The sequence below is a fragment of the Xenopus tropicalis genome, chromosome 1 (genome assembly GCF_000004195.4).
Source record: "Xenopus tropicalis strain Nigerian chromosome 1, UCB_Xtro_10.0, whole genome shotgun sequence".
NCBI lineage: Eukaryota > Metazoa > Chordata > Amphibia > Anura > Pipidae > Xenopus > Xenopus tropicalis.
In genome coordinates this window covers 182,373,427-182,396,405 of record NC_030677.2, presented here as the reverse complement: position 1 = coordinate 182,396,405, position 22,979 = coordinate 182,373,427, and the positions used below count along the sequence as shown (strand labels likewise).

At 39.2% G+C, this 22,979-nt stretch overlaps 1 protein-coding gene and 1 pseudogene across 5 annotated transcripts; both read right to left on the bottom strand.

Annotated features, from left to right (window-relative positions):
- Positions 1-1,738: 1,738 nt before the first annotated feature.
- MGC89056 (protein) lies at positions 1,739-18,023 on the bottom strand. Of its 4 annotated transcripts, XM_031897784.1 has the most exons (7): positions 17,570-17,986; positions 12,745-12,998; positions 11,418-11,515; positions 6,017-6,165; positions 5,392-5,554; positions 4,694-4,744; positions 1,739-3,542 (listed from the first exon to the last, which is right to left on the bottom strand). In XM_031897784.1, the coding sequence occupies exons 4-7, from the start codon at positions 6,136-6,138 to the stop codon at positions 3,423-3,425; spliced, it is 456 nt and encodes a 151-aa protein (XP_031753644.1). In that variant the 5' UTR covers positions 6,139-6,165; positions 11,418-11,515; positions 12,745-12,998; positions 17,570-17,986; the 3' UTR covers positions 1,739-3,422. The 4 variants fall into 4 exon arrangements, with proteins under 4 accessions (XP_031753644.1, XP_031753640.1, NP_001004912.1 ...); NM_001004912.1 differs by lacking the exon at positions 12,745-12,998 and having other exon boundaries at positions 2,536-3,542; positions 17,570-17,709; XM_031897780.1 differs by lacking the exons at positions 11,418-11,515; positions 12,745-12,998; positions 17,570-17,986 and adding an exon at positions 10,785-10,911.
- LOC100216013 (occludin pseudogene) lies at positions 8,240-10,321 on the bottom strand (annotated as a pseudogene). Its single transcript, NR_036688.1, is given in 1 exon segment — positions 8,240-10,321. The product of NR_036688.1 is annotated as an occludin pseudogene (transcript).
- Positions 18,024-22,979: the final 4,956 nt, after the last annotated feature.

Here is a 22,979-nt window from a genome sequence, read left to right as displayed (position 1 = left end):
CAGAATTGCATGATAAGTAATAAACATGATCAATAACAATAAAACTTTAGCCTCACAGAGCAATAGGTTTTCCGGGTGCTGGGGTCAGTGACTCCCATTTGAAGGCAGATAAGAGTCAAAATGGCAAGTAATTCAAAAACTATATAAGGCTATTTTATAACATACTAAAAGTTAACTTACAGGTAAACAACCCCTTTAATGTAGCATAAGACATATAAGGAAAGCTAAAATGTGTGTGTGGCGCCAGCCCTAGTCTTATCCTATGGGTCCTCTTATTGTTTAGGGTGGGTCACCATGATCCCACTGGACAAAGTGACTTTTCTTTCTGTTAAAGAAAATAGCCATCTAGGGTACATAACCCAATTTTTGGGTTCTGAAGCGAATTCTGAATTAGAGCATACATTTTACACATGAGCTGTAAAATGTAAATAAATACTATATATATATTTTTTTTTTTTATTTAATAGTTTAAGTATACTTACTTTTTTTTCAACTTTAACAATTTTTATAATTTAACAAGAACATAATATAGAAGAGAAATAAAAATAAAGGAAGAAGGGGGGAAGAGGGGAATGAGGGAGGGGGGCTAGTCAGGGGTCAGGCCGCATGTCCCTTTTCAGTAGTGTGCTGGAGCCTGGTACCAGTAGTATTTTCCTTAATGACTATATTGATAGATGCTTTTCTGATGTGCTTGTGTATAAATTGCCATTGCTCTGTGTCTTGTGTAGCAAGTGGTTAGGTACAGCCCCAGTGTGGTCAGAATGTATCAAAAATCATAAAATTGACCCATTTAGATTTTAATATGAAAATGATGTGTAGATTTCTATTATATGTAAACAGAGCTAAACGCCAAAGGAAAAAATATGAAAAACCCCACCAATCTGGATACTAGATCCTATACCTGCAAAATAAATGATTCCATTACACTATATTTAGTCACATCAAGTTTTTTTTTAACTTGAATAATGAATATCCTTTTTGTTGTGCTGGGTGACAGACCTAGGCTATAAGGCTGGAATGAGGGCGATATGGATGTGACTCCTGAGCTTGGACAGTGCATTATTTAAACCCAGGTGATTTGATTCCAGACAAACCCACTGCAAAAGCAATTTAGGCTAATGCCACACCATGCATATGGCATATATTTTCGGCAAGCCATAATCGCTTGCTGAAAATACACGCCACACTCCTACCTGTGCTTGGGTGCAGGCACATGATGCTGATAAGCAAAGTCTCACGCTTTTGGCGGATATCAGCTACAGATGCCTAGTGGAGGGCCGTATCCTCGGCAAGCGTTTTACAGGTTGTCGAGAATAGCTATTAGCCTTAGGGATTGTCCAGCAGAAATATTCGTCGCAATTAGGACTACTGCATCACTTGTATTAGTGCAAGGGCACACATAGTGGATGTAATGTAGCTCCACGCAGGCCAATGCCTGATGAAACTACATGGCTCAGCTTGTGAAGCGGATCAGCTGCCTGTGTAAAAAAAAAAAAAAAAACCGCAGGAGTGGACAATCCGCAATGTATACCCTTGCCCTTAAGCACAGAGTAGTAGAGCACATAGGATATAAAACTACTTAATTTCAGAGGAATAATAGCCTGTATTTTGGATTGACATTTGTTTTCAGGCTTGTTTCCATGAATAAAAATGACAGGCTCCTCTGCAGAATTTGGGTGCACCTCTGCTGCGTGCCAAGAGCCTTAAAACTTGGGAAGATTGGTAAAAAATAAAGGGATACCATAATTCTGTAGTTTATTTTCTTCTCTCCTTACTTTTCTCATATATGCAATGCATTAGGATGCAGATTTGTGCTATACAAAATAATTTTATATTATGTTAAGGTGGCCTCTACGGTGTATGGCCAATTAGACTGATACTGTATGAGTGGCCATATGTGTGAATAGGCACCTTTGCATTGTCAGGTTTCTTTGTGCCATCAGTACTGCAGCAGTGTAGAGGTGCTACAGCTCCTGTTCACTTTCTCATGTGCTAAAACACCTGCACCATACTGACATGGCACATTAGTAGATTAAATTGCTCCTTATCCTGTCACACATGACCAGATGGTAGAGTAGTACCAGATTTCCCAAGCAAATCTGAGCATATATGCCAAGCTTTAGACTGAGCTAGAGCACCTTGACTAAAATAAATGGAACACACACGTGTAACAGAAAATATATAAGCAAAAAAGTGGTTACTGAAATTGTTTTCATTGCTGCCTTCATTTAGTATAGCATGTGCATTCTTTCTAGGCAAAACTTTTGAAAAGTGTCCCTTTTCCTGGAATATCCAAGAATTCTTTTGGCTAAAATCCTAATCCACAATGGTTGCCCAAATTTCAACCTGAACCCGTCCAACCTGCAGGTCCAATGGGATTTGGTTAAACCAGCACATCACTTATGGGATGATGGTGTCTGGCCAGTGTGTCCCAACTGCTCTGCTGCAATATTACTTTTGTACCATCTGATCAATAGTATATTAGGAATGTCTGATATGTTATATAGAAATAGACAGAAATAGAACAGTCCCAGACAAAGATATACAACCAATATAATCCATAATAAATCTCAATAGGGTTCACTTACTACCATAGGTGCTAAACAGCACAGTTGTAGTGAGTTACAGCAAGTTATCAGAAACTAGCCTTAAAAAAGTCTACTACCAGTTAAAAAATGACAGCACAGATCTGACTGGATGCTATGAGCAAAAGCACGTGTGCTTAGTATGTTTATAAAATCAGTCCCAAAGAACACATAATGCATAATGTTCCTAAATGAGATGTTAAACTCAATATGGCAGCTGTAGGCAACTCCTTTACAAGAGAACAAAAATTTGCTAACCTGCTACCTAAGGCAAGAAATCTTCTGCAAAAATGCACTTCCCTGGGTATCTACTTTCCTTTTCAGTTCAGGGTGGGTGCATACATTTTCTGCAGTTTTCAGTTGCGCACATGCGACATGAAAGGGATGCCTAGGGAAAAAGCCAGCCTGGAATAGCAGCCTAGTTATTAGAGACAATGGGGGCTGACTAACAAATTGAGGGCAATGACCTTTGTGTTTACTAATATATTGGAATCCCCTAGTGATTTCTTCTTTTGCTTTCACTTAAGCTCTGTACTTCAGTCTCATAACTGAATAACTGGATCTTTGAGCAACACACGGGCTGCCTCTGTTAAACTCAGTGTGCATCTAGAACACAGGGAAACAATTATAACAATCTTATAAACTATGATCTTACTGGATACCAATATTTTAGAAGCATTTTGAGGGTCACAATGAAAGTTGTTTTAAATCTGCCGTTTTACAGTCTTTAAAGGTACAGTTAACTTGAGGCTCACTAAGCAATTCTACCAAGTGAAAGATCATGTTCAGTTCATTAGTATATTTACAGCCGTCACTAAGGTTAAAATAACATCAGTGCTAATTATATCCATCATTCCAGTCCATGACTTTGTCATACTGCTGAATTCTTTGCTTCATGTGCCAAAGTTTATTCTTTAGATATTCACATCGTTCTTTCTTTTCTAAAAAGGTTGGCTCCTAATTGGGGAAAAAAATGAATGTAAATGTTGTCCTATGTGCAATTAGCAGTTATTTGTTTGAATAACATTGGTCGCACGAAAGATCGTCAGATCTGCCACTAACCTTCAAGGCTGAAACAGGCAGATAAGAAGGTACAAACAATAGGATTTCTACCTCCTTCTGCCGATTCAGCGCTGAAGGCAGATTTTGGTCAGGCGCCTTCTATGGCGCCCGATTAAAATCTTTTAACTGGCCCGATCGGCAAGTCGACCGATATCAGCAGCTTCCTGCGATATCGGTCGACTCCCCGACTTGCCATACACGCACCGAATATCGTACGAAACGAGGTTTCGTACGATATTATCGGTGCGTGTATGGCCAGCTTTAGAAACACCACAACACACAAATAGGAGGACAAATCTGTACAGGCTCTTAATGGCATAGAGTATCTAGACTAAATACCATCAACAACAAAGAGTAAAGACTGTTATCGCATCAAAGGGGAGACCACCATTGGTGATATGGTCTCACAGCCACAGGAAGTTCTGGTGTAATTTATGGCCTATCAATTACAAATCCATAAGTTTGCTCATAACTTGCATGGCGAGATACCATCAAACTATGTATAGTATAGAAAATAATGGTTAACTGGCCTCATATTTTAGAAGTAATTAGAATTATTAGCCACAATACCTATATGGTGGCCCTAACTATTTAACTACAGGTATTTTAATAGGTTGGCACACCAGCCACCTTACATAATCCTAGGAAAAGCATTTCCTTATTATTTGGCATTGGCCTTAATCTGCTGTACATTTTTATAGGGGAATGAGTTCTAAGACAAACATCCAAGGCACAAGACAATATGAAAACACAGGACTGAGCCAGGGAATGTTTGCTGGTCTTGTCTAAAGCAGTTTTGGCCAGAGAAGTTGCTCTTCCAGTATACTTTAATTACCCTCGGAGAACTTTCACAAGCCTCTTGTACTCTTGAGCCTATATGTGACTAATATATAAATTCCTGTGTTAAATTTAAAAAAAAAAAGGAAACATACTGTTCCATTTTGAGGCATACAATCTGATGTTTTTAAGAGAGCATTCAAGTGTTGATATTGCTTACCAGGGGATTCATTTGCCTACAAAATTACAGAAATGTTTCTTATACTCACATTCTTTTTCTTTTGGTATTCCTGAAGAACTTTTGCTACCCTTTCATATTCCTAAAAAATAAAAGAACACATTTTTATGCTAGACAGAAAGTGAATTAATAATGCCAAATAGCACTTTACCAGACACATTAGGTGTGTCTATTACCAGATTTCCATGACCTATATACAGTTATTCTGCCTTTGGCCTCCTTGTGCCATTATATGGTCATAAAGCCCTTTGGTGCTTTGTAATATTAAGTATGTGATATATTATGCTTGGGACCTGGATTTACACCACCACCTATAGCCTGCAAAGCGATATATAAATATTTTAAACAAGTAGAGTGAGTGGTCCAACGTATGTTTAAATAGCACCATAATCATCTATACGAAGGATGCAAACAAGGTGTCTGGTTTGCTAACTGACCCACATTTATACCAGTAAAATTGTAGGTGAAGAGTAATGGATATAAAGGCATACCTAGCCATCCCAAAAAGAAAGGAACTGCTGTTTCAATACATCATTATAAATTCTCCCATGGAAAGCCTTCTATTGGTAGCCTCATAAGCAAAAATTGCATCTCCTTCCCCTGCGTAAGATCTTTGAAGGGGAAGGACCTTTGCATCAGACTAATAATCACCAGCGCTGTTCGCTGCCTTTTTTTTAAATCAACCAGAAAGACTAACACTGCTGCCCAAGAGAAGAAAAGAGCCCTTACATGCTGATTTTCTGGGTTCCTTGGGAGTTTCTGCATTACTGCATCCAGCTCACTGAACTTTTTCATAACAGCTTGCACCTCAGCATGAAGCTCTTTGTACTCCGCAAATTGATCATTAAAGACCGCTTTGTATCGCTCCCGTTCATCTTCCTCCTGGTATTTCCTGAACAGGAAAAAAAAAACATAGTTGAAAGATTCACAACAAGATGTCTGAAAGCTTCTGAGGATACCGACTCTGGTATGTTTACGGTAGGGGCAAGGACTGATGTGAATAATGATCATTCTGTTTAAAGCACTTTGTATTGTCAGTGATACATCATTTATTATTGTCCTTTATTAATGCAGCATCAACAAAGTATATTAAAGGAGACATGTCCTATAAAAATTAACAATGTGCCATTGTTACAGATAGGATTAATGTTTAGCCCAAAGGGAAACCAGCACCGGATATTATTCATAATTGCCTACAAAACTAGGGTTTTTACCATTTATCCAATATGTCTCCTTTAATACCAAAGAACACAACAAACGGGCCACAACTAGAATCACAACCACCATTTTTAAATCAGACTTTGTTTTGATTGCCCTCTATAATATCTATATTATACTAAAACATAATACTTACACCACATAATCTGGCATTACAATGGGCTTTGGTATATGTCCAGCAGGAATGTATCCACTGAGAAGCTCAGGTCTCATCTCTACCTTCCGTATGTCTCTCTGCTGATCTGGGACATCAATCATATGACCGTTTCCCAGTGCCACCTCACGCTAAAGGAAGAAAGGAAAAGTTTGGTTCAAAGACCTGAAACCTTAAATCCTATGGGGCTGATTTACTAATCCACGAATCCGAATCCCGAATGGGAAACGAACATTTTGCGATTTTTCATAAATTGTCGCGACTTTTTCGTAGTCATTACGACTTGCTCGTAAATTGTCGCAACTTTTTCATAGCCATTACGACTTGCTCGTATATTGTCGCGACTTTTTCGTATTGAGCGCTCGTAAACGGCGGGCAAACCTTTGCGACTTTGCATGATTTTGGAAGCCTCCCATAGGACTCAATGGCACTCTGCAGCTCCAACCTGGCCCAAGGAAAGTCTCCCATAGGGCTCAATGGCACTCTGCAGCTCCAACCTGGCCCAAGGAAAGTCACGATACTGAAGCTTGAATGAATCCGAAACTTTCGTACTCGGCACGACGGCTACGTAAAAGTCGCTACAATTTACGAGCAAGTAGTAATGGCTACGAAAAAGTCGCGACAATTTACGAGCAAGTCGTAATGGCTATGAAAAAGTCGTGACAATTTAAGAAAAAAACGCATTCAGATGCTTTTCGGACGTTCGTGGATTAGTAAATGTGCCCCTTTGTCTATGGTTATGGCTCAGCGTGGAATGTAATATGAACATCCCTACTTTATATACTTATTTGTGGATTGGCGGCTAAAGTGCATTTCCACCTAAAAAGGGTTTTCTTTTTTGTTTTCAATATATATTTTAAAGTTATTGCTAAGTGTTATAGCTACGGAGAGCAGTATCTGCCTGGCTGTTTATGGTCTCTGCACTACTGCCTCTGACTGTGGTGTAATGCACATGTGCTGGCCCCGGGAATTCACTGTTGAAGGAAAAAAGGAAGCTGCGCTGGATAGTAACAGGTACACGGATGTACGACGACATAAGCTGATTCATAGGCAAACTGAGTAACACATAGCTGAGCAGGGGGATTATGTTACCGACAATATTATAGCTATTATTTTTAGACAACGTTGTTTAGAGGCTTTCCTTCTCCTTCAATAGACATGAAGGAAAAGTGACTGACGGTGATGTTTCAAGGGTCAGAACAAAAGATTATAAAGATGTACAGATACTGTGTTTAACTACAATTACATTCGTTTTGCAGTCCTACTACTTTAGTGAAGGTGAAGTAAGCTTTCTGGTCAATAAGGTTCCTTCTCCAGGCAGACATTTCATCAGAAAGGCTTGCTAATGTAGAAATATAGTTTTGCTGAAGAGTAAATGTGTTGGATGGATGTACTGCTGGAGGCACAAGGCAAAGATGGAGCAGGTGTGTCTTGTGTCTCTCATAAAATTACCACAAAGAATTATAAAGCCATTTGCAGTCAGCAAGTTAAGGAAAGCATTTCTAATTAGAATTATACTGTGTTTAGGCAGGCTACTTGCCTCAAAAGGTATAATATGCAAACTATTGCCAAAATATAACTTTTTGAATGTGTAAGCTTTATGTATGGAGATCATGTTTCATTGTCTTATGTATTACGCACCTTCTCATGCAAGGCCTAATAAGTATATTTCCTATTTATAGCAATTTACACAGACTGCTCCATAATATATTAAAGTGTATTTACAACCAAGGCCATATATACATATGCTTTAGATCCTCCACTCTGTATACATTAAACTGCTTCTCTGCAATGTCCTACAATGTGAGCTTCACACAGGCAGCTATAGACAGGGGTGTTCCAATAACTCACGTTAGCTCTGCAGTATGTACGCAGAAATGCAGAGAGAGACCAGAACTGGAAACAAAGAAAGGAGGGGGAGGGGGGCTAAACAATATTTAAACACTGTAAATATGTAAATAAGGGTTATCCAATATGCATTCATAATAATCTGATAAGAGCTATGAAATCAGCAGTTAGGGAGGCCAGTCAAAGAAGTATGCAGACATGTCTGCGTCTGTACATATTTCTTTCTTCACATAAACAAGCTGCTACTATGGGAATCCTATTTCCCAAAGACTCAATTTTAATCAAATAATTCACATTTTTAAAAATGATTTCCCTTTCCTCTGTAATATAAAACAGTTCATTGTACTGGATCCCAACTAAGACATAATTAATCTTTATTAAAGACAAAATAATCCTATTAGGTTTATTTAATGTTTAAATACTTTTTAGCAGACTAAAAGGTATGGAGATAGATCCCTTATATGAAAAAACCCCAGCAATCTGGATACTAGATCCTGTACCTGCAAAATAAATGATTCCATTACACTATATTTAGTCACAGCAATAGTTTTTTTAACTTATGAATATCCTTTTTTATGCTGGGTGACAGACCTAGGCTGTAAAGCTGCAATATAAAGGGCGATATAAATTGTCTTTTTGCAACTGAAAGAGAACATGCTCAAAACATTTGGTCTTTTGTAAACTGAACTACAAAACCATTCCTCCATGGACGTGACTCCTGAGCTTGGACAGAGCATTATTTAAACCCAGCTGATTTCATCCCAGACAAACCCACTGCAAAAGCAATTTAGGCTATTGCCACACCATGCGTATGCCGTATATTTTTGGCAATCCATACGCACGCGCCATACACTCCTACCTGTGCCTGCACCTGAATGAATAGAATACGCTTGGGTGCAGGCACATGTAGCTGATAAGCAAAGTCTCACGTTTTTGGCAGATATCAGCTTAAATGCATCCAAGCATTTTCAATGCTTCCCAGTGAAGGCACAAGCAGAAGTTTTTTCTAGTGGAGGGGCGTATTCTCGGCAAGCGTTTTACAGGTTGCCAATGATAGCTATTAGCCTTAGGGATTGGCCATCAGAAATATTCGGCGCAATTAGGACTACTGCACATGTAGCCAATTAAGGAGGGAGAAAAAAAAAAGAAAAAAAGAGCGGAACTGATTTAAAATAATTTGAATCTGTGTTCAGTAATGACAGAGTTGGCTCTCTGTGCAGCTATATTTACATGAAACTTGCTGTAAGTGCATGCCCATCTGTCAGTATATACAAGAGTCTGGTAAAGCTGTAATAATTGTATACTGCAATAATTGTATACTGCAAAGAGGTAATAAAATCTGTCTTAAAGGACCAGTGGCATCAATAAAAGGTCTTCATATACATTGAAATATTATATACTGTTGCTTCAGAAGTTCTATTATGAAATATACAAATGCTAATGGAAATTACATTTGACCTCTTTCCAGTATCTGTATAGCAGAAAATGAAGCATCACAGTATGAAATCACTAAGTATTAGTGCAAGGGCACACAAAGTGGATTTTTCTATTTCCTCTGCCTATGATCAGCTTAATAAAACGCACACATTTTCAGGCCAATCTCAATCCAAGTAGCTCCACGCAGGCCAATGCCAAGCGGGTTTGTACTGGGGAATAGAACTGGTTGCATATTGAAACAATTTGGGTGTAGAATGCCGATCCAAAAGCCTGAGCGACAGGATTTACTCCTATAGTAGAAACAATGGTGGCAATGAAGACCAGGGCTCCAAATATTGCGCTGACAATTTTAACAATGAGGTAGAATTTTCTGGTGGTGGAACTCTGAGTCCTTGTTACAGTCATTACAAATATCACCATACCAATGATAAAGCAAAAAGCAGCCATAGCGAGGATAAAGCCTTTTGCTGCTTTTGGGTCTGTAGAATTTCTTCCGTATGCAAAGCCCAAGCCCATCTGCGAGTCTCCAAAGCCATATCCGGTGTATGCACCACTGTAACTCCCGCTCCCGATGCCATAACCCATAGATTGTCCAGTGATGTCGAGATCCCAGGGCAGAGTCGAAGCTACGCACGCAAATATACCAACACACATGACCACGATAAGAAGATACATGATCTTTATTATACCAGGAGGGGAGCTCCACTTGTAATAATGCTGTATTTCATCTTCTGGGTAGTACGAGTAGGCTGGCTGCGAGTGCATCTCTGCCCCATACACATCTTTGCTTGGGGCATAATTTGACGGTCTACCGTACATGTCTCTACTTGGGGCATAGCTTGAGGGTTTGATGGTGGGAAAAATGCAGAAAATTAGACAGGGACCAGCTAAAATTCCTGCAGAGATTTAAAGGACCAGTCACACACACACAATACTGATAGCTATAACTGATAAGTCATTTACAAAGCATGACGTAATTATGTAGAGGTAGCCTAATCCTCATGAAGAAACATAAGACTGTAACACAAAGCCAATTCACAAGGCTCTTTCATTTGGTGAAGCAGGTTGTACAAGATTTCATTTAAATGCATTCGAACCATACACATAAGGCCTTGAAAAGCGCATGGGCAAATGCTAAATAAAAACCAGTTGGTTCCTGTCTGTTTAAATGAGCTCAAGGTAAAGGGTAGAAGGTAAAGAATCAGTCAACAAAGTTTGTCCTTGCAAGATGTGAAAATCTTATTAAGTATAGCATAGCATAACGGTTTGTGTTTATAATAATGTGCAGCTACTTGCTCTCAGTACCAACTAACATAATATCCTCCAAATTCGTTATTATACCAGAAACTGCTAAATTAAAAGGAAAAATCAGTTAGATACTAACAGTAAATTTTATGTACACACAATGCCAACATTTTACACAGTAGACCGTAATATTCTAACAAAATTTGCAACTGGTCTTAACTTTATTCATCGGTTTTCTTTTTATGAACTTTAATCTGTTCAGCAGGCCAGGTCAGAATGGAAGATGAAAAGGCCAAATGTCAATTCTTTCTAACCTCAAGATCTTTCTGGTCTTCATGGTCAATAACCTTAGGAACAAAGTGACCTTGTAAATTACAGGTTGAATGCAACAGAGTTGAATTAACTTGAGCTCTATGGTCCAAGGCAAAAACATGCTTTTTTTAGGGATGTAAAAGCATGAAAATAGAATTTCGTGCAACACCGGCAACATCCTTACCATAATTCTTAGCTGGTAGGACACTGAAGGCCCTGATTTTTTTCTCTGCGTTTTGGACCCCCTGTGTCCAGCTGAGGCTGTAGCATGCTCTGTATGAATGAGTTGGGCCAGACTGGAAAACCACTCAACTTATATCTAACTGCAACAATTAGTATATTTCAAGGCTTGGTCTACCTACACGACAGGATTAAGGCAAATGGCACACAAGCAAGCAGAAAAATCGAGGTCTCCAGGGGTTAAGAAAATGTACGCCTTTATTAAGGTAAAGTAAAAACATATTTGTGTGCCACAGGCAGAGAAAGGCCTTAGGTGGCATTATCTTAAAATGAAACAAACTCTGCAGAAAAAAATACTTACTATTCATCCGGGTGATACGGAGGGGGACTTTCAAATAACCTGGCAGACATGGCGTTGAAGACGCTTCCCTAGATTACCACAATCATATAAAAGGAAACCTAAAAAACAAAACATAAAAACATGTATTTTTCTGTTCTTATTATGTATCCCAGTGCTGTCCAACGGATTATATGCAGTGGGCCAATTATTTCTTATATAGCATGTTTGAGGACCAGATTAAACTGAAGTGATGTAATACAGTAAAGTTCTTTGGAGGACCACATTAGGCATGAAGCCTCCAGTTGCAGATAACAAGGTCACAATCAAAATTCAGAAAAAAATACACGGATGGCCGGCACACATTTTTAACTCTCTATCTCTGAGTGGAAGAAATAATGTGTAATAATTATTGCAACAAGTAATAATATATTTTTCTTTCATTTTGTATCTAGCAGATCAATAGAGATACACATTTCTTCTAACAAAGGGGAAAAAAAAAAATCTTAGGATGTACCCCGACATGATTAAATTATACGAGCTAATGCGTAATACTTCAACATATTAAACACCAAGAAATATAATTATATTTTAGGAAAAAACAAATAAAAATGCTATCATAATTTTATAAATTAGTGTCCTTATCAGGACCTTCCCCACCCCACCTTATGTACCAGTATCATCACCAAAGGTTTTCTGAAGTTCCTAGCAGGACTTGAACCCAGGGATTCTGGTGTGCCTGCCAATGTAAGACTTGGCTGATGAATAATTAAGGAAGACCTTACATGTCCCTTTGGCAAACTATTAGGCCTAATGGACTCTTTGCTCCTAATGGCAGGTATCTGCTTAGTGCTAGTGCAATTTGTCTGTCCATTGGCACTGAACCATACACATTGGACAGATAGTCCAAATGAGGGATGTAAACAGAAGTGCGAAAGAGCTTTGGCTACAAGATACTATGCATAGTTTGGAGGTATGGAATGCCTGGCTAGGCAGTTTTGCACTTATATTGCTCTGCCTACAAAGTATCACTTGGGGTAGAACAAAACTGTATAAAAGAGCATTTCTTGCAGACACCTAATCTGTAATTTATAAAAGGCTGAGGTCTTTGTGCCGACTTTGAGAAGCATGTGGGGCCTTAATGGAAAGAAGAGATAAAGAACAGTGGAATCCAATAGACGTTAATATGAAGATAAGAAAAACAAGTACACCGTTAAATCCAAAAAGAAACACATAACTATTGTTACCACCATACTGCTTCTAGACCAGATTTCTAAACATTCTCATTGAAGGATGTAGGGTAAATCTTGATTTAGTTTTGGGATGCAAAAATAGGTTTAAAAGAATTTACCTCATTTTACAGATCCACTATATTAAAGGTGAATTTAAGCCCCACCTTAAACAGCATGGAGACTCATTTTTGGTCTTCACCTATAGGCTTAGAATCCCTGTCATTGACACTGCACATCATTATATCTGAACCAGTGGGCAGAGCAGTTCTGCCCATGTCTTCCTGCATAATTTCAAAAAATGGGGCTGCAAATGGGTCTCGTCAGCCTTAGTGGGGGAAGAGAGAAATTCCTTGGAAAGCTTCCAGCTGGATAGCTGTAATGTAAAAATGTATTTTTTGTTACAACTCTGACTTAACTGACCATAAAGCGCACTTTTCTACACAATACAAACAATACATTCGTTTGAACAAGCTGAACCTGTAAAACAAAAATTCAAAAAGGCAAGTTATTTTCCCTAACATTTCAAGGCCTCATGGCACTTTATTGGCTGAGAGTCAGCAGTTACAATTGTGGCATTAGCACATAAGAATCCTGTATCCTAGCACAGGAACAACCCTGCTGTGAAACATGGGGCCATGACTGAAGAACACTTTCTGGGAGGAAAGGGAAGAGGCCCCCGGAGAGATTCTGTACTTTAATTGTACTTCAATGCTTTTCTGTAAAGAGGTCAGAAAACCATCCTGTGCAGTATAACCCCTCTTTATGATAACTTGAACGAAATGCTCATTAACTCACCAATTATTTGAGCATCAAAATATACAAGAGGCTTGTGGCTTTGTAAGGTCACTGAATTCCATATTAACCTGGGATGTCCTTATATATTACACTAGGGTGCACTTTACTGCACACAGGAATGGTTTTGTTGAAACATTTACTTGACAAGCCTACACCTGTAAATATTATGGATGCACTAATGGCAAGGTTAGCCAAGTAGCAAAACTGAGCCGGCGGCAGTGAGTAACCAGGTATTTATTTATATATAATAGATGCACATAAAATCTATATGTAAGTTAGAAAGTCTGGTTTATATTGTTATCACACATGTACAGACTATTTATATATTCCTTCTATTGCTGGAAGAGCAAGACATTCAGTACATAGAAAGTACCATAACATTATATAAAGCACCAGGGACATTTCATAATAAATGTTACCATAAACAGAACCCAAACCAGAGGAGAGGCCACCCTTGCCCGAGTAACAGGGTTGCAGATACATGCAAACATCAACAGATTAGTCATTCTGCTTTTGTGAATAATTGTACACCCCAAACCGTACCCTATACAGCCATTATGATACAAGCAACATCAATGCATGTATAGTGGGGCAGTTTCAAGCACTGAGTGTCACACCTTCAAACAGACTACGGGGCAGATTTATCAAAATGTGAGTTTAGAGGTTAATACATAAAAACCCCCAAAGTTCTATTCATTTCTTTGATAAATACATTTCTAAAATCCCCAATAGGAATGAATAGAGCTTGGGTGAGTGTTTAAGCATTAAGCTCTAAACTCAAATTTTCATAAATCTGCCCCCAATTGCTATTACCCTTAAGATGCCCAGCCCAGTAATACATATCTCTAATATCAAAAGGCACAACACAGGTATGGGATCGGTTATCCAGAAAGCTATAATTCAGACTTTTAATAATGAATTTCATTTTTCTTTGTAATAATAAAATAGTACCTTGTACCAAACTAAGATATAACAAATTCTTTATTGGAGATATAACAATCATATCTGGTTTTATGTATAAATTATTTTTTTTAGTAAACTTAAGGTATGAAGATCCAAATTTTGGAAAGACCCCTTTATCCGAAAAACCCCAGGTCCCAAGCATTTTGGATAAGGTCCCATACCTGTACTGGGCTGTTAAATGGCTAAAAATGCCATATTTTATAAACTGTACTTCACAAGCCTAACATTTCAACATCTCAACAGCAGCCATGATCCAAGACTTCAAATTTGTCACAGGTGCTCCCATTTTGTGTCTGTAAAATGCCCAGTGAGCCGAAAATTAGATTTGTCTGTCATATAATCTAATGCTACAGGTCTGATTATTACATTCTGATGCTAATTACACTGAGGGCTGTGGTTGCCTTGGGCTAGGCACCACACCATATTACACCCCCTAGGTTACGGAAGTGACGTCACTTCCGCCGCAATCCTCGCGGGACCCCCTCACCCCCATCTCCGCTACCAGATTAACCCAGAAAACATCTGGTGGTGGCTGGGGAGAGTTTTAATTTAAAAAAATGTATTATCGATTTTATAGGCACGTGAGGGCCTGTCCATCTATGGCTGTTGCCCTAGGCACTGGGCCCTAGGCTGGCCTAATGTAAATATCGTGCTGCTGGTATACCGTATATTCTCGAGTATAAGCAGAGTTTTTCAGCACCAAAAATGTGCTGAAAAGTTAACCCTCGGCTTATACCCGAGTCGGAAGAAATACACACTTTTTTTTTTTTTTTTTTTTTTAAAAAGCCTGACCTGCACAAGCCCCTTCCAGCCCCATTCCCGCTTGCACCAGCTTCACCAGCATTAGCTTCACTAGCTTTATTGTGCTGCAAAGCCTGTCTGGGTATAGGAAAGGTATCTTCTCTCACACTAAGATCTTCAATTATGCCTGAAACCATCCGTGCTGCTACTTTCCTCTTTTAATTTTAAGTACCGGTATAGTTGAAATCCGATTGGCTGGAGAATGAACTTTGACCCTCCCTCCAGCCAATCTAACTTCGGGGGCTGAACCAGCAGCGTGGAAAATTAATGTTAGAGCGTTCTGGAGTATTGAATGTTATTTCTGTAAGTTTAAAACACAGACTGCTGCTGCTCCCCCAAGAGGCAATACCCCCAACCCCTAAAACTCTACCTACTCATTACTTTTATCTAGATTCAACTACAGCTCTTGTTATTGACTTTGCAATTTCACAGTAATAGCATTATTAACCCTTCTCTTGCCCCAAGCTGTTATGTTATATATTTAAGAAACCAAGTATGAAATCCATACCCCCTGATGGTAACCACTGGTGTTTTAGCGCCCCAGGGGTTCTGCCTCCCCTAAAGTTACAGCACTGCATTACAAACTGAAAAACAAGATAGCTGAAAAAGGGGCAAGGCAGAGCAAAGGGTACAGGCAAGATGGGTCATTCTGATATATGTTCTAAAGGTCTTTTACTTGGAATTGGCACTGCAATTACCCCATCTTTCCAGGAGTTATTATACATGAAATAAGCAATTAATTTACCCTATTTGTTCTGACTCTGTACTGTACATAAAATATTTGTTGTGTAAGTGCCAACTGCATCTCTTTGTATCCTTTGAATTACCTGGCAGTCAAGCAGGTTTAATTTAGTTAAAAGTTTGACCTTGAGGGATGCATCTTTTTTTCAACCTGAATTGTTATGTTGCTGTGCCACTGCATATTATGTGATTGGGGTGTAAGCACGAAAATGATTAATCAGTGAGTTTTTGCGTGTGTAACAATTAGACAGCTGAATTATTACTACTTGATAGGCTTAAAGTTATGGTGACAATTATTTATATTTATTAGGTATATATTTATTAGGTATATTTATTGGTGGTATATTTTGATTATTGAAACTTAGTGGTAGCTGCTGCATTTCCCAGCCTAGGCTTATACTCGAGTCAATAAGTTTTTCCAGTTTTAGGTACGTCGGTTTATATTTGGATCAGCTGATTCACGAGTACATAGGGTAAGTAGTAATATAACAGAAAATGGTGTCAAATGCACATAACAACCAGTACCAGTCTTTGCCATATATAGTTGAATTTTAATAACAAAATAAATAAATGTGCTAATTCTGCCACAGAGCCAAACTGAACCAAGAGTTTTAGCCCTCACAGATCTCAGCGACTTTCCAGCTCCAACGGAATTGGGTAAGAAACACCAGGGACCACATATGAAACATTGGGGCATCAAGACACTATTGTAAGAAGTGCATTTGTTAACTGACCTTGCTTTTTCTACTAAATATTTATATTTAGACAGTGGGAAGTAATCAGCGTACCCTGTGAAACCCTATAGGTTTTATGAATAATGCCCTGGCAGGAATCAACCCCGGGTTCACTTCCAATCAGGGCACCATACACAAGTGTTCTCCCAGGGTTATAATTATATTTATACACAGTGCGCAAGAGAAGCAATTGTTTGCACAGAAGCCAGTTTTAGGGTACAGTGGGGCATACATTTAAAGATCCGCTTGTTTGGCCAGGTAACCAGATAAGTGAATGTTTCCACAATAAACCAACCTTGAGGTGGGCGATATCGGGCAGTTCCAACGAATGTATGCAGGCTATCAAGTGGAAGGAATTAGCCTTGGAACAAGCCATTGCGGTCCTTGGCCCTATTTTTAAACTTGCCCAACTGACTGCCCGTGTGTGGCCACCTTTAGTACATACAGGGCAATACCCCCCACAGCCTTCTGTTATTTATAATGAGTATGTAACATTTACTCCTCTCCCTAGGGCAGAACTCCAGTACACACACAGCAAAATGGAGTCACTTTACTAGCCCTGTTATCTAAACAACCAACACTCTCTGTGTAACAGGAAATAGAGCTAGGGATAATGTCCCTAAAGATAATATAAGCAGCAAATTAAATACATAATTTATAATAGGAGCTGGCGGTTCCTGTATGGGGCCGGGCACAGGTTACAGGGATCATAGATTTATATGTAGAGGAGCTGCCGTGTTGTTTCCCTTACGGCAGTGACAAATAAAGAGAACCCAACAATGGGAAAAGTAGCAAGAAAACAAGTAGGGATTTAGGCTCCTAAAACAGTAAGAGCTATTGTTTTCAGAAAGCATAATTACCCAATAGAATCTCCTCACACCCGGACGCCGTTACGGGATATGATTCTCACCTGTATAAACACCTGCTATTCCCCAGCGGGAGCCCCCTCGGATCCTCTGACCCAACAGAAAGTTCAGAAACAAATCACTTCTCCGCGCCCAGAACGGAGCCAACGTTCCCCAAAGCCCGCAACCTGCTGCTCTGCCTCGGTCTCCCCCTACACCTCTCCGTCCCTCTCAGCCCCGCCTTGGCTCCTCCCCCTCTCCCCTGAGGGTCAGGGCGTGGCGGGAAGGCTGCACCTGAAACTCAGTAGGGAGAATAAACTGGTTTGTGTGACTCCATACGAGCAGGTTTCGGCCGGTGCTTTGTGAGCGCTGTTGTTTCTGTGTGCAGCTTACATGTCCCTGTCAGGGGAAAGAACTTGCCTTGTTTCTCTCATAATAATAATAATCATTTCCGAATGGCTGAGCCTGCTGTGTGTATAGTGAGGGCGGGTATCACAATGCGTGTGGGGTCAGGGGAGAGTTTATATTACCTGTGAGCTTTGATCCGAGCAAATAACGATCTCAGTTTGTGCTTTACTTACGTAATTGGGGGAACTTTTAATGAAAACTAAACTTTCAGAATAAATGCTTAATCAACCAATGGTTAATATAAGTGATCTAGATACTTTTTTCGTGTAAGTTTATAGTGATTTTTTTACAAGTAAAGTAACTAGTGGAGCCAAATTGCACCAGAACTCCCCCTTTTAGTGCCGCCATCAGTGCCCGATAGGATTACACTGTCCTGCCCAGTAAAAATGGTTCCTGGTATCAATGTCAGTAAAGAGGGAAAAAAAATATGGGCCAGTATTTGTTTTTTAGAAAAGAAGGCAATCCTAGTGTCAGATGCCAAATAGTAACTGCCCCACGCCCCAGCATACAACTGAATGCTTTTAGTCACTGCTGAAAAAGATGTATCACGTTTTCTTCTTAAATTAATTTCATTTTCTTCTGTTTAATATTTTAATCTTTTTTTCTCCTTAATATATATATTTTTTTTAATTTTTTTTCATGTTACAATAAACTGTATTTCTGTCCTCCTTCACTCTTCCACTTCTTGATAAAGGGCCAAAATGTTGCCTGGTCTTCAGCCTTAATTCTCTCCTCATGTTCACCCCCTACAGCTGCCATTTTTTATTCTCCATATCAGCAATTTTTTCTTTAACCCAAAACATTTGCAATTTTCTTTTTCTCATGTGCAATTTTGACACCTTACTCCAGGGGTGCCATTCTTTTCGCTTTTGCCTTGCATTGAAGCAAGAGAGCCCTGTGATATTTTGAGTAACTGGGAGCGCCGCACAGTACCACAGACAGTTAATGGATGATTAACAGAAAAATAATGGACTCCTGCTCTGTATTTGAATAGTGTAAGACTGGTCTGAGCTGGCAATCTGTAGGTCCTGGCAATTGCAGAGGGGCTGCTATGTGATGCCATAGGCATGACAAGTGCAGTCGTCAATTCTTGTGGCCCTCCATACACAACCCCTCACCCTTACGTTTACCCCCCTTTTGGTCCTAACAGATGAACTCACACGACAACCTTTTGTGGATAGAAAAGGCCGCAGCCCGTTTATTTACAACAATATCAAATTTGTTAACAATAACATATTGTCATTAAATAACATACTTTAACATAACATAAATCTCCTTGTAACATAACAATAAGCCGCTGAAGGCTGCTTTGTGGAAGCTGTACCTGCCCCCACCCCAATCATTTCCCTGAGGTTATAAACCCCCTTTTTCAAGCCACCACAGCCCTATTTCCCACCGGTCTATGGCTCTAATCCCTAGCCTCAGGCCTAACCTTCCGCCTCAATCTCCTATTTCTAAGAATTCTCCAGCTGCGACTATGGTCTTTTCCTCCCCACTTACCTTGGCACCTTTTTCCTTTCCTCCTCCCTGCTTATATTATTCTAGCTCTCCTAAGCCAATTCCAGCACCGAACTACATTTCCCATAATCCCTAACAACCAACTTTCTCCCGGGCCCTTTCCTAGCCTTGTCATGGCCCCGTACGTCAACTCCTGCCTCGTTCTATCCCGGGCCTCTGTATTTATTTTGAATCACAGTCCTGGTGTCAGTGGGTGTTTAAAGTTAATATTTCTTTGCTATAAATAAGACCAGCAAGCTCTTGTAGTGGATGTAGTTCAATACTGTTCAAAATTGAGCTTTAGGGTGAAGACACAGAGCTACTAGTAGCATATACTTTTCAGGACTGCTAAAAAAGACAATGCTAATCATTTACTGATAATTGTCTCTACGTGTGTTTTAGCAGAGTATTGTCTATGGCAAGGAATTTTCTGGAGTTTAGGAGCCTTGAAAAAGTAGCTGCTACTAGTAGCCCAGTGTGTCTTCACCCTTAGGCAGAAGCTGGGCGGAAGGCTGTAGTGAGCTAACAAGCTTGCACCCCCAGTGCTCCAGTACCCAAGGAATAAGCCTAATTTCTGGCGCTGGCCACCCTGAGCTACTTAGAGCCGCAGCACTTGTAATAACTTCCCAGCAGGCCTCATAGGGGATGGGCAATGGTGCAGTCGCAACACCTGCATCATTCAGTGATATTTTGTCTCCCCATGAAAAATCACATGCCCCCCATGGTGACAAAATGCCAAAAGATAACTTGGTAAGCACTAAAGTCACACTGTCAATGTCATTAAAATAGTATTATCGTATGCTCTCATCTGCATTACTACAGTATACTTTCTTATGATTCTATGCAGCCTTCCTAATTATTGTTTGTGTTCAACACAATTTGTTGTGTATGCTGGAATCATACACCATTTTGTACCATGTATTTGATGGGAACTAAGCTGCATTAGTCCTTAGCGACAAAACAATTCTATTGGTTTTATTTTATTTTGTTTTATCAGACTTAAGTTATGATGATCAAAATTACAGAAAAATCCCATATCCAAAAATGAACATGCTGTAAGCGTTCTGGATCCCATACCTATATAACTGTCAGGGTATTGTTTTGTAGATCTCTGTCAGATGGGCGCACAGAATGTATTAATGTTACCATGATTTCTGGAAATAAAACCAACTTTGCTTTATTTATATGTAATAAATGTATTATGGGACCTATTATCTTGAATGCTTGGGACCCAGGGTTTTCAAGATAAGGGGTCTTTCAGTAATTTAGATCACCATACCGAAGTCTACTAAAATTGATTTAAGCATTAATTCAGCCAAATAGGATGGCTTTGCCTTTAACAAGGATTCATTTTATCTTTGTTGGGATGAAGTACAAGGTACTGTTTTTTTATTACAGAAAAAAGGGAAATTATTTTAAAAATGTTAAATTGTTCAGTTAAAGTGGAGCCATCTCCTATAGACCTTACTGTAACTTAGACAGGTTTCCAGAGAATGGATACCATACCTGTTTGCATATCAAGCAGCAATTCAGGTGGCTCCCATAAATATGTAGCGAGGCTCAGTGTAATTTGTTTCTGTTGGGTGACAGTTAATTTAAAAACTGAATGCTGGGAGCCAGGACATTAAGAAAATGAAACGTCTATCAATATATCTGAGTTTCTACCCATGGAATGAAATGCCTGCCTGCTTTGTCATTCCCTAGCTACTGAGATCAAGATCTGTAGCCATATTGTAACATCTGTTTGTGTTATCAGTATGTATGATGTGAATGGAATCATAATTGTCTTGGGGCTATTTCAGATTTGCCAGAAAACAAGGAAAACAAACTTTGTTAGTGATATGGAGAAAAGCCGCCCTTGGTGGCCTTGCACATGTATTTACTGGTTGTGCTTACTTTCATGTATCAGTAACATCCCATGTACTAGTCATAATGCAGCACTGAGAATATTAGCGATGACATCACAATGCTCAGCATGCTTAGCACTAACAACACACTGGCAGCACTGAGAATATTAGCGATGACATCACAATGCCACGGAGCTACATGCTGAGCTCTAACAACACACTCATCATTTTAATCAGAAGAGAGAGCTGGTCAGTCTCAGACATGGCCGGTTTGATCTTTATCAGAATTTTTATTCTTATATTATTTATCAATTTTATTGTTTTTACTGTGGGATTCCCAGCTAGCAGACTGGATGGTAATATATCCTGAATTTATATTTATATGCTGAATCAGATTTATCTCTTTTCTAGGAAAGGCTGTAATAACTGTCAAGATTGTGTTAGGGGAACTGAATACAAATGTAACACAGTTAAAAAATCTTTGTTTGTATGTTAATCTCTAATGAACATGGAACAAATTTGTATATTTTCTGTTAGATATTTTATATTTATACTTAAACCTTTATGAGGAAACAAGTTGCTACTAATATAGGGAAAAAAATTGAATTTGGCCCTGCATATTTATTTATTTACTAATGTTATGTACATTCATTTAACTGTAATGTCCCAGTTACTACCCATACTGTTTCACACAGCATGTTTTATGGGGAGTATTAACATCACAGTCATCGGTTTGAGCAGAAGAGCGAACTAGGCAGTCATGATTAGTTTGAGCTTCAGCAAAACTCTTAATTTTCTTTTATTAATTTATTATTTTGTTTTTACTATGGGCTTCCCAGTTAGGAGACAGGATGGTAAATGTATCCTGAAATTATATTTATTCTGAACCAGGCTTTAAATTACTTTCATGTAACTGTAATGTAATAATTAATTGTTTTTATTCTTTATAGGACCCAATCATCAGAAGGCATATATTACAACATCCTATCCTAAGGAACTAACAGATAAACTAGTGCAGCTTTGGAAAACATTTGCTGAATATGTGCGACTTGGTATAACCATGATCATTATTATATACTGAGCCTATGTTATTTTCCCTTTTAGTCCTCATAGAATCCCATAATAAGATAAGGGCTGTTACAAGAGTAGGGTTGGGCAGTGACGTATTGGGACAGGGTGGTGACAATACATAGGGCAGCACTATGACACAGAGATTAGCCGACCGCCACATAAATCTAGGATAGTCTTGCCCGGATTTTCTAATTAGTAAAATCGGAGAAACAATTTTGAGTCGGACAGCCCTTCTGAATACTGGGCTCTCCGGACCAAAACTAGACAGGTGGCAACCCTATACAAGAGATTATACTGAAACAGGAGATATAGCTCAGCAGCCCAGGAAGTGGGTAGCATGGAACATGGCTACACTGGCACTGTGGGGAGAGATTTAATGTAAAAATTAATTTGCTCCTTTTCTAGTTTAAATGACAAGCAAATCAAAGCTGCTGATTGGTTGATAACATTTCCAGCCTTTCACCTGTTATTACATTCGCTCTCAAGCCTTGTTTATGTGCTCGGCATTACAACTTGCATTACAACTTGGTCACACCACATATTCTGCTTTGTCCATTGGTCTTAGGGCCAATGAGAGGAAACTTCGAGTAACTTTGGCAAAACGCGGTGCCGCGTATGCCATCCCACCGGCGATTTTCTCCCAAGTTTTTCT